The 14,536-nt window shown below is 38.0% G+C and overlaps 1 protein-coding gene across 2 annotated transcripts in view; it reads right to left on the minus strand.

The window, feature by feature from the left end:
* Window positions 1-14,141, minus strand: part of LOC133854051 (uncharacterized) — a 39,196-nt gene extending 25,055 nt beyond the window's left edge. For both annotated transcript variants that reach the window (XM_062290079.1, XM_062290080.1), the window contains exons 1-16: window positions 13,784-14,141; window positions 13,567-13,662; window positions 13,318-13,481; window positions 12,782-13,055; window positions 12,641-12,708; window positions 12,439-12,508; window positions 11,976-12,338; window positions 10,793-10,872; window positions 10,631-10,682; window positions 10,233-10,386; window positions 9,695-9,782; window positions 7,241-7,343; window positions 7,054-7,141; window positions 5,322-5,419; window positions 5,008-5,190; window positions 4,150-4,395 (exon numbers count right to left, since the gene is read on the minus strand). In XM_062290079.1, coding sequence (XP_062146063.1) covers window positions 4,150-4,395; window positions 5,008-5,190; window positions 5,322-5,419; window positions 7,054-7,141; window positions 7,241-7,343; window positions 9,695-9,782; window positions 10,233-10,386; window positions 10,631-10,682; window positions 10,793-10,872; window positions 11,976-12,338; window positions 12,439-12,508; window positions 12,641-12,708; window positions 12,782-13,055; window positions 13,318-13,481; window positions 13,567-13,662; window positions 13,784-13,975 — 2,319 coding nt within the window. In that variant the 5' untranslated portion in view covers window positions 13,976-14,141. The remainder of the gene's footprint in view (window positions 1-4,149; window positions 4,396-5,007; window positions 5,191-5,321; window positions 5,420-7,053; window positions 7,142-7,240; window positions 7,344-9,694; window positions 9,783-10,232; window positions 10,387-10,630; window positions 10,683-10,792; window positions 10,873-11,975; window positions 12,339-12,438; window positions 12,509-12,640; window positions 12,709-12,781; window positions 13,056-13,317; window positions 13,482-13,566; window positions 13,663-13,783) is intronic.
* Window positions 14,142-14,536: the final 395 nt, after the last annotated feature.

The raw sequence follows: 14,536 nt of genomic DNA on the forward strand, positions 1-14,536 counted from the left end.
GCATGAAGAACGGCAGCCCAGACCTTGCCGTCCAAAACATGGAATTCTTCCAGCGAGCTATGGACAGACGAGCAATTTTCGGCATCACGGACGGAGGAGGCCGTTCGAGCTTGCCTTGCGGAGAAAGAACAAAGATCGAGTCCGAGATTTTCGGATTTTTTGCTGGAAGAGAAGCAAGCCCGGGACATACGGCTGGAGGAAAACTGCAACAAATTTTAGCCGGCAAAGAAGGAATGAGATTTTGTGGAACAGAGGGCAGCGTGAAATCAGGGGGCCATATTTTTTGCCTAATCTGTCCCTATATTTAAGATTGCTGCTGAGAGAAATAAGGAATCTATGGGGAAAAGGGGTCACGTGGCACTTGAATATTATGCCATTTTTTTTTTCCAGTGTTACTGCCACATCAGCAGCACCTATTGGAGCAATCATTCGGACCTTGAGGACAAGGTCCATTTGAAGAAGGTTGGAGTGTTACGTACCTAGAGTAATTAGAATTAGGTTTTAAATTAGGTAAGTGTCGTATTATTATTTAAGAGAATAATAGGATTATTAGTATGGTATTATTCTTATAATAAATTAGGAAAATAATGAGTCTTGCTCATAAAGCAAGAATCCCAAGATTAAGGGATTTATATCCCATTATGTTAGGTTTTTTATTAGGAATGAAATAAGGGAATTAATTATCCCATTAGGTTTAGTATTATTTATGTAATATTTATTTATTTATTGTCTCCGTATTTTTAGCTTGTAACCCTATAAATAGGGGTATCAAAGAATGAATAAGATCAAGCAGAAAAATATTATCATTCAGCTCTTGTAGTTGATTAGGAGTTTTTTAGGATTTCTCGAATAATCCTAACTTAGGAGGCCCAGGGTACCTCGAATACCCTACTATCCCACGCACTTCCCCATCCAAATTACCATCGTTCATTCCCCGTTACGGAGGACCGTAACAGTGTGTTGAGCGGAAACATCACCATCTCATTGATACAACCCTGGCACTTCTTGCTGATAGCTCTCTTCCAAAGAAATATTGGGATGAAACTTGTTTAACTTCCTGCTTCTTAATAAATCGGTTACCAACCCCCTTGCTTAGAAATATTTCTCCCTTTCAAAAACTTTTCTCTCAAACTCCTGATTATCAATTTCTAAAGGTATTTGGTTGTGCTTGTTTTCCTAATCTTAGACCGTACAACTCACAAATTCTCTCTTCAGTCTAAACCATGTGTTCTTGGGTTATAGCTCTCACCATAAAGGCTATAAATGTTTTCATCCCAAAACTGGTCGAATTTTTGTTTCTCGGGATGTGATTTTCCATGAAGAAGTGTTTCCTTTCTCTCACGACAAAACCAATTCAGAATCCTCCCCAACAAAAACTTCTTCCTCAAATTCAGTTTCTGTTTCTCTTCCACTCTCTCCTACCCGAGAGTCGGTTCCTAATTCCCCCAACTCCTTTCCTTCCTCTCTTCCACTCTCCTTGTCTTCCACCTCTCCTGCCACCCTTTCTTCTACTCCTCCTAGTCCCTCTCCTACATAACCAGATGTTCAATCAGCACTGACTTCTCCCCGTATTCACCCTATGCGGACTAGATCTCAAAACAATGTCCGCATAATTCGACAGCTCATTGATGGGACTGTTAGATATCTCCTACCTCGGGCCTTACTTGCAGAATCAGCACTTATAGAACCCACATGCTTCTCCACTACTATCAAGGTCAGTGAATGGCGGACTGCCATGCAGGTTGAGTTTAATGTTTTACTTAAAAACCAAACTTGGTCTCTTGTCCCCCCCGGCAGCCAATAATGTACTTGGCTGCAAATGGGTTTTTAAGTTAAAGAGAAAAGTTGATGGTACTATAGAACGTCACAAGGCAAGGTTTGTTGCTAAGGGGTTTCATCAACATGCTGGGATAGATTATGGGGAGACTTTTAGCCCTGTGGTCAAACCAACAACAATTTGAACTGTTTTGTCCATTGCTTACTCTGCAGGCTGATCTATGCAGCAAATAGACATTCAAAATGCCTTTCTACATGGACTCTTGACTAAAGATGTCAATATGGCCCAACCGCCGAGTTTCATTCACTCATCCTATGCTCATCATGTGTGTAAGTTGCAAAAGGCCATTTACGGCCTGAAACAAGCACCTCGGGCATGGTTTTCTCGACTCAGTGGGAAGCTTCTTCATCTCGGTTTTGTTGGTTCCAAGGCTGATTCCTCTTTGTTCATTTATCGTACAACAGCTATAACTATGTTTTTACTCATTTATGTTGATGATATTATCATTGTTTCATCAGTTCCTGCTGCTATTACTGAACTTTTACAGCTACTCGGCACTGACTTTGTGGTTAAAGACTTGGGATCATTACACTATTTTCTTGGAATTGAGGTTATACCTGTGAAGGATGGTCTTCTCTCCCAACAGAAGTACATTAGGGACTTCCTAAACAAAACCAATATGGCAGATGCAAACCCGGTTAACTCTCCAATGTCTTCTTCCTCAACCTTGTTTGCATTCACAGGTGACCCTATGGAAGACCCATCTTTATATCGCAGCACGGTTGGTTCTCTGCAATACTTATCTCTCACGCGTCCAGACTTAGCGTTTGCTGTCAATCGTGTTTGTCAATTCATGCATCGCCCAACAAAGCTTCATTGGCAAGCAGTCAAGCGAATTCTTCGATATCTCAAGCATTCCATCACTCACGACCTGTTGCTGCACAAGAATTCTTCCACCTCTATTCAAGCTTATTCAGATGTTGATTGGGCAGGATGCCCTGATGACAGGCGCTCTACAGAAGCCTACTATGTTTTCCTTAGCAACAACTTGATTTCTTGGAGCTCTAGAAAGCAGCCAACCGTGTCCAGGACTTCCACAAAGGCTGAATACAAGTCTGTTGCCAATAATGCCACCGAATTACTTTGGCTTTGTTCTCTTCTCCAAGAACTTGGCGTTCCACAGCCTAATCCACCAAAACTTTGGTATGACAACATTGGAGCCACTTACTTATCGGTCAATCCCGTGTTCCACGCAAGGACGAAACATGTGGCCATTGATTTTCATTTCGTTCGAGAGTTAGTTGCTTCAAAGTTCTTAGAAATTCACTTTGTTCCAAGTTCTGATCAGATTGCGGATGTGCTCACCAAGCCTCTTGTAACTCCTTTGCTTCAAGCTCAACGTTCGTTCACTCCCACTGAACTTGAGGAAGGATATTAGCGCACAGCATACTCCTGGTGTGATTCAATCTCTTAAGATTCCTAGTGAGTGTGCTGATAGACTCCCGGTTGATCAAACCTCCTAGTGAGTGTTGATAACCCAACCGGTTGATAAGGATAAGGTTGTTTAGAGGAGATTTACTTGTAATTAGATTTCTATCTAAGAGTTTGTATTAGAGTAGAATACTAGAAGCTAAGGCTTATCGTGTAAACTATACTACCTTGTAAATCCTATATATAATTCAATATACGCTCACTAGATGAGCAAGCTTGAAAGCCAATATATTCTGAAATTCTACATTGATTAAACCAAAAAGGGAGAACCTACATATAAGTCATAGGGCCTTTGTCCTCCAGAGCTTAAACGTATGATGTTAGCAAACAGATACAGCACAATTGACATGCAGTGCTTATTATTCACCAGGTATTCCAGTCAATATCAGATCTAACTAGTTATTCCAGATAATATTCAATAACCATTGTCATATTTGGACCTATTTTAAAAACGTATCCCCTTACTTGCGATTTGAAAACGTGTACTTTTCCACGTTTTCAAACTGCAATTTTTTTTCAAACGCACTCCTAGACGGGATACTTTCAGCGATTTCTTTAAAAATGCACTTTTGGCCAGTAAAATCGCACGGCCAAATGGACTCAATCCAGACGAACAGCTTACTGAAAATTAAAGTGGATGCATTATAAACTTTCACTGTCATCATCAAGACGAGATTGCTTCTAAAAATGCCTGCGATACAGAAATCTAAAACTGTAAGAAAACTCAATTTTCTGTCTATGCGAATAATATGACAAATACAGAAGAGATATCATTTTGATAAACATAGAAACTCAAAGCAAACAAGATGAGAATTCCAACAAAACCAAATATGTTAATGACACTTGTTCAAAAAGAATGAAGAGACAAAAACCTAACCAACCATTGCAGAAGTATGGCATAAAATTAGAGGCATATGCTTCTCAATTGCCTCACACCACTGCTCAATTCCTGACGGGTATGCTTTGGCTTCACTTTTGGTAAGTTCTGTGCTATCTAGTTCATAAGATGGGGCTGATGAAATTTTCTTTATCCTTATGCACTCAGAAGTAAATGGGGTAACTTTATCATCCAAAAGATCCTCAGTTCCTTTAAATCCAGATAGTGCACGAAGACATTCATCCAAAACCTGAAAATTTTAACATAAAAAACTATGACAGGATGAACAGAGTAAGCAAAACAACAAGAAGGTAGTCCTGTCACAAAAAATAAAACTCGAGGTTCTATTCTATCTGTCCTTATACCCTCTAAAACTTTAAATACTGAGAAATTAACATTCAAGCCAAAGTTCTTACATCAAAGTCCCTTGGACAGAATTTCAATAGTGAAATAAATTCAGAAGATATAGACATCATGAAAAAGTATAAAACACCAAAAACATGCCTATATCTTATATATATGTGTAAATCCTCCTAATGAAGAGTTCACTGAAAGCTAGTGTCCGAGAAGTTAACCAAAAAAAAAAAAAACAAAAACAAAAAAACCATATGGTACAATCAGTGCACATCATTTAAGGTCGTGCTTGATTTCAGAATATAGCACAATCAGTAGAAACCATAGGAGAGAATGTTTGAATCTAAATGAGTTTAATCTGCCCCTTTTCCTTTGCCAGACAAATAGATTTCACCACAAACCAACAAATAAGGATTTTTTTTTTTTTTAATCTTTTGTATTTTTGGGTGTGCGAGTTGTGTGTGTGTGGTGGTGGGGGGGAGAACCAGACATGGGGAAGACATTCTACCTTGACAGCGGCTGTAATAACTTTATCCCCAATAAACCCAACAGTGTCTCCAGTATGTCCCTTCCATGGCCTTGCGTAAACTTCAGGAGTTGGTACCATCAAGAAGCCATAAACAATGGTGGAAACTTGTCTCCAACATGCAAACACTATATTTGGGTAATTGTGTGACACAGTTTTCAGTGCCTGCAACCAATAAGAAGAAAATGGCAAGAACAGCAGACGGACAGACAAGAATTACTAATCCCGCTATTAATTATAATTGTTAGAAGCCAACCATCACAAATGAAACAATATTAGCTTTCTTAAAATATTACCTGGAGAGCCTCAAAGCATACATTTGGGCTGGTTAGTTGTTCTGCATGTTGAAATAATGTAAGAAGAACACCTGACTTCTTTTCATCCTCAAGGAAGCCTGGAAAAAGGCATCAAATGAAATCCAATGTAATCAACAAGGAAAATATCAAAGGAATGAATGAAATTTCTAAAATTAATAATAAGTTTGGGGTGCAAATAAAAAATCCAGCCTAAAGAAAATAGGCAGTGGCAATGAGAGAAGCAATCTATACTTGCCAGTTTCTTGGCCTGATACTAAAGTCAATTAATAATGGTAGTCAGTAATGAACAAAAACAGAAGTTTGATAAGGACTGTTAACTACTGTTTGATAGGCTCTCTTCTGGTTTTGTTTGTGAAGTTCCCACACACAATTCTCAATGTGTAAGTTCTGAACTCAAAAGGCATGGTAGATGTTCAGCATCCACTGTGTACAATGTCTTTGTTGGGTTATAGGTGGTCGTAACAATTTATTTCAGGCTACTAGTAACCACATCCATGAGCACCTTTAAGAGTTATGCTATAAAAATAAATCAAGTGATGGCAGGTTGAATTTGAAAGAAAGCTTTCTGAGCATCATAGGGAAGAAAAACCAAGTGATTCCAACCAAGCCAACAAAAAAAATAAATGCATATTTTATCATTGATTGAACCTTACTATTATTCATCAAAATAAATCATTGATTGAACCTGGTGATTCATCACCTAAGCCTTGACAGACTGATGAAGTTGAAAGGAAAGTCTTAGGAGAGGCATTGGGTTACACTTATCAAGAAACCTTAAGACACTGAGAATCTTGTTCTTGGTAAAGATTCAGCATCGAGTCATGGGAAACTTATCTCAAAAAGAATTAATTGTGATTGCTTGCTGATTTAATGCAATCTAAATGCTAAAGGGCCCCAAGACAATGAATTCAGATCTGCTAACAACCAATTATGGCTTGAATCAGGGGGTTCACATGAGAATGAACTATCAGTAGCAACGAATTGCAGATCTTGGCAAGGGTTGTCCAGATTGTGTGAGATCAAAGCCAAGTTGTGTCTCAAGTCAATGGCCATGGGGTATCCACAAAGGATGAACCAGATGAAAGTTTGAAGCATGATGTTAATTGAAGATGATTGAGACAAGGGAAACAAAAGTACATAATTCCATGATTTTCTAAGTGCATACTAAACAACTCTACTGTCCCTAACAATGAAGTTGACGGTAAACCTGCCTGGATCTCCCTGTTGAAATGAAATAGGTAAAAATATAATCAAACTGCGTTGGAATATGTTTTTTATTTATATAGGTAAGTAGGATTATGTTCCACGCACAGAAGAAGGAAATGGTGGTGTATTGGGGGTGATTTTAATGTTGTTTGGTTTCCATGTGAAAGATCAGGAGATCCCAAACAGTCATCAGCTATGTTGGATTTTTTGGAATTCATTTTTTAGGGTTAATTATAAAAAAGCCCTCCAAACTAACAGCCATTTTTAAAGTAGTCCCCTGAAAAGTGTAGCACTATGACCCCCCCAAACTACTAAAGAGTGCCAAAAAGACCCCTTTTGTCGAAATATTTCTATAATACCCGTGCCACGTGTCATATATTCAATTTAAAAATAATAAAATTTAAATTTAAAAAACTTCAAATAAAAAAAACTTCAAATAAAAAATTTAAAAAAAAAGGGGGAAACGTGTAGATATTTCCACACAAAAAAAGGGGATTGAGCAAACCTGTAGATATTTCTTCAAAAAGCATTTGTTTGACTTGTATGGAAGGTGAAGTAGAAAGAGCTGCTGTCAAGCAACTAACAGCAGCAGCCTGTTAAAGGAGGTAGAAATATAATAAAACATTGCAGAAAGAGTAAGGGAGAGGGGGGATTCATATATATTTCCACATAACACATATCAGGAGACTAACCAGAAGACCACTCTGATCATTTCTGAATGAAAACCCTTCATTAATCCTTGTTTGTAGAGATGTGATAACTGTTGGCAACAAATCTCCAGGCATTCTTGAATATCTGAAGAGTGATCATGAATACAAACAATATTGTGACTAAACACATTTTCTCAAATAGAAGAAAGCATTCAAAGTATGATCGTACTGAAAGGCTGGAACATTCAGCATCAGAGTCTAAATGTGTAGAAACTCTGAATCAGTCCATTGCACGCTATCAACATGATAACCAGCACTTACCAATGCTCGTTTACTACTCAAAAAAAGAATTGATATCATATGCTCAAATTTGTCACTAGGCCCACTTATGGTATAATTAATCAACTAATTAGGTCCTAATCCTACCCTAACCTATATTTCAAATGGGAAATGCTCTACTTCCCAAATTTTCATCTCCAAAAGTGGTTCCCAAATAATGTATCACCATCTCTCATGAGATGGTGACGCATTTTTCAAAATAGTAGATCTCATCTATGATTGACACGTTATTTGAGTATCAACTTTTGGGAAAAAAAATTTGGTAAGTATAGTACTTCTCATTTCAAATTACTAGAACAAAAAAGTAATAGTGTCCTAATCTTTGTAATATATCATTTTTTTTATGACGAGAAACCCCTCCAAGTCAGGGCCACTTTGTGTACCCGCCCCTATCAGGTAAACCTTGGATCCGTGTAAAGCGCCCCTTCCACACGGATCAAGTAATATTCCGGTTTCGTCGGCGGGCTGGCACAAAAAAATTGTTTGTGATATATCATAGCATCATGTATTATTAATTTATTACTTGTATAAGATAGTTAACAACTTTAGGTGTGTATACAAACATTGTTGGGTAATTTATATTAAGAGGACATGGATCATCTATACACACGCCCAAGCTGCACAAGGTTATCCCAGTCTGACAGGTAGGTGACAACTTTTTTTGTATAGAAGTAATTCATTTCATTGAAAAGAGAAAAGTGGCGCAACCCTAGTACACAGGATGTTTACAAAGATAGTCCCCACTAAAGGCTAAAAGAACAAAAATCCACAAATTTAGAAAAGTTGAAAAATAAGAAATATTATATGCTCCTGTCCATTTAAAGAGTGATTTAACCAAAATGATCTTGAGCTCTTCCTTCAACTTCTCATGATCTTCAAAACTTATTGCATTCCGCTCTCTCCATATGGTCCACATTAAGTACAACGGGGCTATCCTCCACACAGCTAGAACTGAACAACAACCCTCCTTGACCTTGCCAACAATCTAACAGCTCCATCACCTTTTCAAGCATAGCCCATTGGACTCCGATGAGGGTAAAGATCTCACTACATAAGTCTCTTGCCACTTCGAAATGAAGAAGAAGATGATCTGTAGATTGTCCGCTCCTCTTACACATGCAACCCACCCATTCCACCACTATTACTCATCTTTCTCCAATTATCCAAAGTCAAAATCTTACCAAGAGTCGCCGTCCACACAAAATAAATAAATAAATAAAAACTTACTTTCAAAGGTACTTTAACTTTCCAAATACTCCTCGAAGGAAAAGAAGAACCCCCCGAAGTAGATAACTCGTGAAAAAACAACCACACCCCAAACTTCTTCTTTGAAGGAACCTACCAAATACAATCCTCACCACCTTGTCTCCGTCTAAGAGAATACAACCTAAAAAATGCAAGCACCACATCTACCTCTCAATCATGTACAACTCATAAAAAAAAAAGATACATTCCACTAAATAACACCATTAGAAACTTGCATATTGTCCATAACCCACGCCTCCAAAGTGACGCAAGCTTCCCAGAACTAACAGACGAGAAACTAACCCAACCCAAAACCTAGGTCACCATTAGGATCCAGAAGCACTCACCCTAGCACAAAGGGTCACTGTAAAACCTGTCCAGAAGCACTCACCCCAACGCCACCAATGATTTCATCAGCAAAACACACTCGGCCCGCCCCGACCACCGCTCGGAACACTCCTCCACTTCTCTTTGCTAACCGGACACCAACAAAACCAATCTCTAAACAAAACTCAAACGATTTTGCTTCCACATAGAAATATCCTAAGTATCCCATCTCTTGAATCACGTGAATACTTAAACAAACAAAATTCCGTTAACACACCTAAGAAACAAACCTCACACCCCAACACTTACCTCACATGCTAGCCATCATCTCGTCTCTCGTGAGAAGCTAATATATAACAAAATTATTTATATCTATTTCTTCAAATATTATCAAGAAAATAGATGGGAGATCCAAAAACAAGGAAGAAGTTTCCTCTAGGGGCCTTGGCAAAGCTGGTAAATGATTCGATAGGGTTCCAAAAGGACAACATGGGAAGCAATAAGTAGTAGTAAAGCAGATTATCAAGTAGAGTAAAAGAGAAAGGTTTAAAGAATATAAGATCACTAAGAGAAGAAGATTCATACGGTGTGGACGATACTAATAGCATGAGAATCTTGAATAAGGATGCCAGCAATCTACCATGAGTTTCACGCTGGACTAAGAACAGAATCCCTACACAAGATAGATATGGAACAGTTGTAATACTCAAGCATGTAAACAGTAAATAAATAATTTTGAAGCATAGAAAGAAGGCAACAAAAGAAAGCACAATTTGCACCAACCTAAATGAAGAGTACAGCAATGTATTTTGTAAAATTACCAGATGGCCAAAGCATAAGTTGATAGGAAATGATGACATTAATCATTTAATTAATATTCTAAAACTCTCTCTCAATAAATGAGGAATAACGTGTAGAATATATAACTGAAATAAGAAGTAAATTTTGGAGTCAGGGTTCGATTTCAGGACCACTTCCCCTCTCTTTCCTATTTTGGTGTCCTTTTGTATACTTCATGTATGCTTAGGGGCACCTTTACGCTTTTTATAAAATACTCTACTTACTTATCAAAAAAAAAAAGTGAATTTAATCATTTAATTAATATTCTAGCATATTTCAATACCTGTATGTAGTTGCATTAGTATTTGTCCAAGAGAACTTGAAAGTGCCATAAAAGATCCAAACTTAGAAGATCCTTTGTATTCAGCAACCTGCAGAAAAATGGAAGAAGGCCCATCCAACATGACTTCCAGAGCTGAGGCAGATGCAATTCGAGCCTGGGCAACACAAAACAGCATGTATTAGCCTGTTAGCTAGGAAAAACACCAAAGCAAAATCATCATATGAGTGACAAAAGATGTACCAAAACTGTAGCAGATTAAAAGAAGTTTTATGTGTCATATATCAAAATTTACAAAGGAATTTAGATACTAACGGGGGCCTAGTTTTAATTAAATAACCAAAAAAAAAAGAGACAATTACACATAAACGAAAAAAAAAAAAAAAAAAAAAAACCAGTACCTTTAAATAAGGATCATATAACAAACATGTCATTAAAGTTGCTTCAAACTTCCTGTATATAAGAAAGAAACAACAAAATAAGTGGAAGGTTGAGAAATTTAGGGATAGAAGAAAAAAGAAAAAATATAACAAAAACAGGACAAAGTACGACTAATGCTTCACCTAGGTTGTAGAACATCACTGGTTGGAAAAAGCAGAGTCCACTGGGTAGTAAATGATTTGTAATCAGCTTGACAGAGATCCTACCCACCAAATTTAAAAGGAAAACAGTAAAAGTAAGCATTGAAAAAAGTTACCAAAATATTGTTTACTAGAGGTAATGATAATGGAACTGTGCAAGGGGCTAAGCTAACAAGCAAAGCACAACTTTTCTCTTTTGTGATAGGCAGTAATTTATTAACAATGCCAAAGGTAGCAAACATGCAAAAGGGACATCTAAAAATTGAGTAACAAATAAAAATCAGGGTAACTGACACTTCCCTCCCACAAACTACCACCACTTATATCACTTAAACTCACAAAGTTTAACTTAGTGCAACTTAGACCCTATTTTGAAGTTTTGGTGTTAGTTTACCCCCTTCGTCTAAATCAGCTATTAAATTGGCAGAAAACCATATTCTAAATTTCCCTTTATGTGAAAAGAGTCTTAAACATTTAAAAAGAAAAAAGAAAAACTCATCAATCCCATTCTCAAATACCTCTTTTATATTGATTTTCAACATAAGAGATAGAAAATTTTTATATCTCTTAAACAAACATAAAATTAGGATGTTTGTCAATGGACACTAGTGTGGTAAATTTATTGGAGGAAAGCGTCATTTACCCTAAAAGTAAACGGAAAAGTGCTAAACTAAGAAAGAAAACTGACACATGCTGTTTAGAATGAGGGGCCAAAGGAGGGTTGCCATGAAAAGTCCACATGTTAAGCATTTTCACAAGAAGAGGATGCACTAAAGACTCAAACCTGCACACCTGTGCATGGCAGCTAGAGATTTTTGTATAAAACCTATTCACTGAAACCAAGAATATATTACATAGGAAAAACCCATAAGTGCTATTCCAGGAGCGATGGTCTCCTTAACAGACGTTCACCAATAAGTATAATACTTAGTGAATCTAACAGCTTAGTAACACATCTAGATATAGGATATTATACTTGTTGTCAAGTGGTACCTCTGCTCCTCCAAATGGGGGAGATATAGGGTTCAACCTAAAAGAGGAGGGAGGATATTGGGGTAAGGGAGGGCTATCAGTTCTGTATGCTACTATTCCAATTTGATCTTTAAAAACATAGCCAAAAAAAAAGGATGAATGAGAACAAGAAAAAATGGTGTAGTGAGCTTACCTGAATGCAAACAATGGCAGCTACTCTGACCTTAGAGTTCTGAACAGTGTCACTGTCTTTAACCAATACATCACTGTCACTGTAATCAGAATCTGATGATGTGAAATAAACCGTAGAAGATTCATGATCTGAGAAACTTTGAGGATTCTGAGCTTTCTTCTCCTTCATATTTGAAGTTTCCATTTTGCGCAAGTGTGGAGGCCTATATGGACTATGATCTACTCTATTAGGTTCTTCCAAACTTGACGTACTCACTGTATGGAGTTCCTTCTCCTGGTGACCAACAGCTGGATATGTAAGTTGTGTTCTACTACTAAGGCCATAGGTAAAAAACATTCGTAATGCCACTACAAAACCTGTTACCTGCAGAAAACATCACAAAGTTAGAGATTCTAAAAGACAATGGCTGGAGATAAATTCATCAATCGATCTAAAGTCCAAAAACACAAAGAAGTTGACTTACATGGTCAGAAAGGGAACATTTAGGATCCATAAGAACCAAATGCAGACAATGCAGGAGAGATGCATAAAACCTGCAAAGCAAAAGTACCACCAGTCATGAGGACGACAAGAAGATTCAAACAAATACATCAAAACAAACAATCTGAAGGAGCTTTTTTGTTTTTCTTTTCTTTGGATTAAGTTATAGAAAAGAGGAGGAATACCTGGACATAGCATTGTCTTCCACAAGCAAGCTCTTAGATGCCAAGAAATCCACCACTTTCCTAAGAACCTATTGAAAATAGACCAACCTAAGCATGTATATAGATAGACATCACCATATAGGAAAAGAAAGGTATGCCCACCTCAATCATTGATTTCCAAACATCAACCGGAATGGATGTCCCATCTCTCGAGACAGTTTCACCAAGCATAGAAAAAGCGACAGTCTGGACTTCCCATAAACTGCAGTATCTGGGTACTCTCTTTCCCATTTCAGCAGCACACTTTTGGTTTCTGATCGAATGAGATGAGCAAATTAACTCTGAGTGAGAGCTCACAATAATGCGGAGAAGGAATTTCACTAGCTGGATATCTTCAGGTGGTGAACATTTTCTGTGACAGACACTGGTAAGCCGTCTGAGGTGGGAAAAAGGGAAGTTAGAGCATGGTTGTAAGAATACATTTTCTGTGGTATAATGCTGCAATGCGCCTGAGGCCATAGCTAAGTGAATCATAGAAAGACGGAAAAGGAAGTCATAACCAAGTGAAGCTTGAAAATAAAAGAAACCCCGATGCCATTTTATAACTTTGCAGATATAGTAATAGCACTATCATCCCATAAAAATGAACTGGGCCAAAATGAGAAGGGGCAACTCGTAGAACATGTTCGAAAACTAACCTTATGGTCTCTAAGCAGTCCACCATGGAAGTAATTCTAGCAGCATTGGCTAAAGAATCAGCTTTGTTAAGAAGATATTCAAGCATATTTGCAAAAGAGTCAAGTATGAGAGACCACGAAGATGAGCTAATCTCATAGGAAACACGACGACATACATCATGAATCTGCGGCAAACGCAACGAAGAATAAATCAGGGCAAGAATCAATACCGAAGAACAGAGAACCAAAAGTAAAGCGCCGAGCAAATACCAAGTTTGATGTGTGAGAAAATGTCGCGGTCATATCTTGCGGGCCGTGACAATTAGAGGAAACCAATTCCAGCATAAACAAGATGTCGGAGGTAACCTATTCCAGTAGCGAGCGAAATCATACATTCATATTCATAGAAATACAAATGGAAATCCACGTTCAATGTGAATATCTTTTTATCATTGCCATACACAACTGGGAGAGGGAAAAAGCGAACCTCGTGAGGAGGAACATGCGGGGCGGCAGAGACGAGAGAGTGAGAATGGGAGAAGACGAGATGCTGAAGGAGTTGGGGAATGGAAGAGGAGGGCGTGGCGCCGGCTCCACTTGCTAGGGTTTCGTCTCTCAGCGTCAGAAACGCTGTCCTCCATGACCTAACTGCCGCCGATGATGATGACGATGACGCCATCCGCTACCGGAGCAAAAACAATCCAGCGATCCGGAAAAGCCTTAACCGCTACTGCTACTACAACAACAATGCATAGTAAGAGAGCGCGGTCCTCAACGGTAGAAACTACGAACTACTGTATGGTGAATACTGTTTGCTCTCTCAGAAGAAGGAGGCGCCCGCTTGCCTTTTGTCTATTTGGTTAAAACATCCGAGGTTTTCTTTAAAAATATTTAAATAACCAAAAAAGCCTCTCAAACTACGCCATTTTTAAGGTTTTGGGATTGGCCTAAATTACGAATCATTTCTTGTGATATAAAAAGTTCATGAAGGGTCTTTGTAGTAAATTATGATTACGAATCACTCCTTAAACCTGTTTTTCATCCACAAATATAACAGAATCCGTTAGTTTGCCACGTTATATAAATAGTGAGACAACCTCTAAATATCATTTGTATTGTAATCTACTAATGAACTTTGTTTACTTGATAGACAGAAAACGGGTTCGATAGGTGATTTGTAATTATAGTACCATAGAGAGTGATTCATAATTTAGGTCAATCTAGAGACCAATGGTGCAAT

The sequence above is a fragment of the Alnus glutinosa genome, chromosome 13, assembly GCF_958979055.1.
Source record: "Alnus glutinosa chromosome 13, dhAlnGlut1.1, whole genome shotgun sequence".
Taxonomy (NCBI): Eukaryota; Viridiplantae; Streptophyta; class Magnoliopsida; order Fagales; family Betulaceae; genus Alnus; species Alnus glutinosa.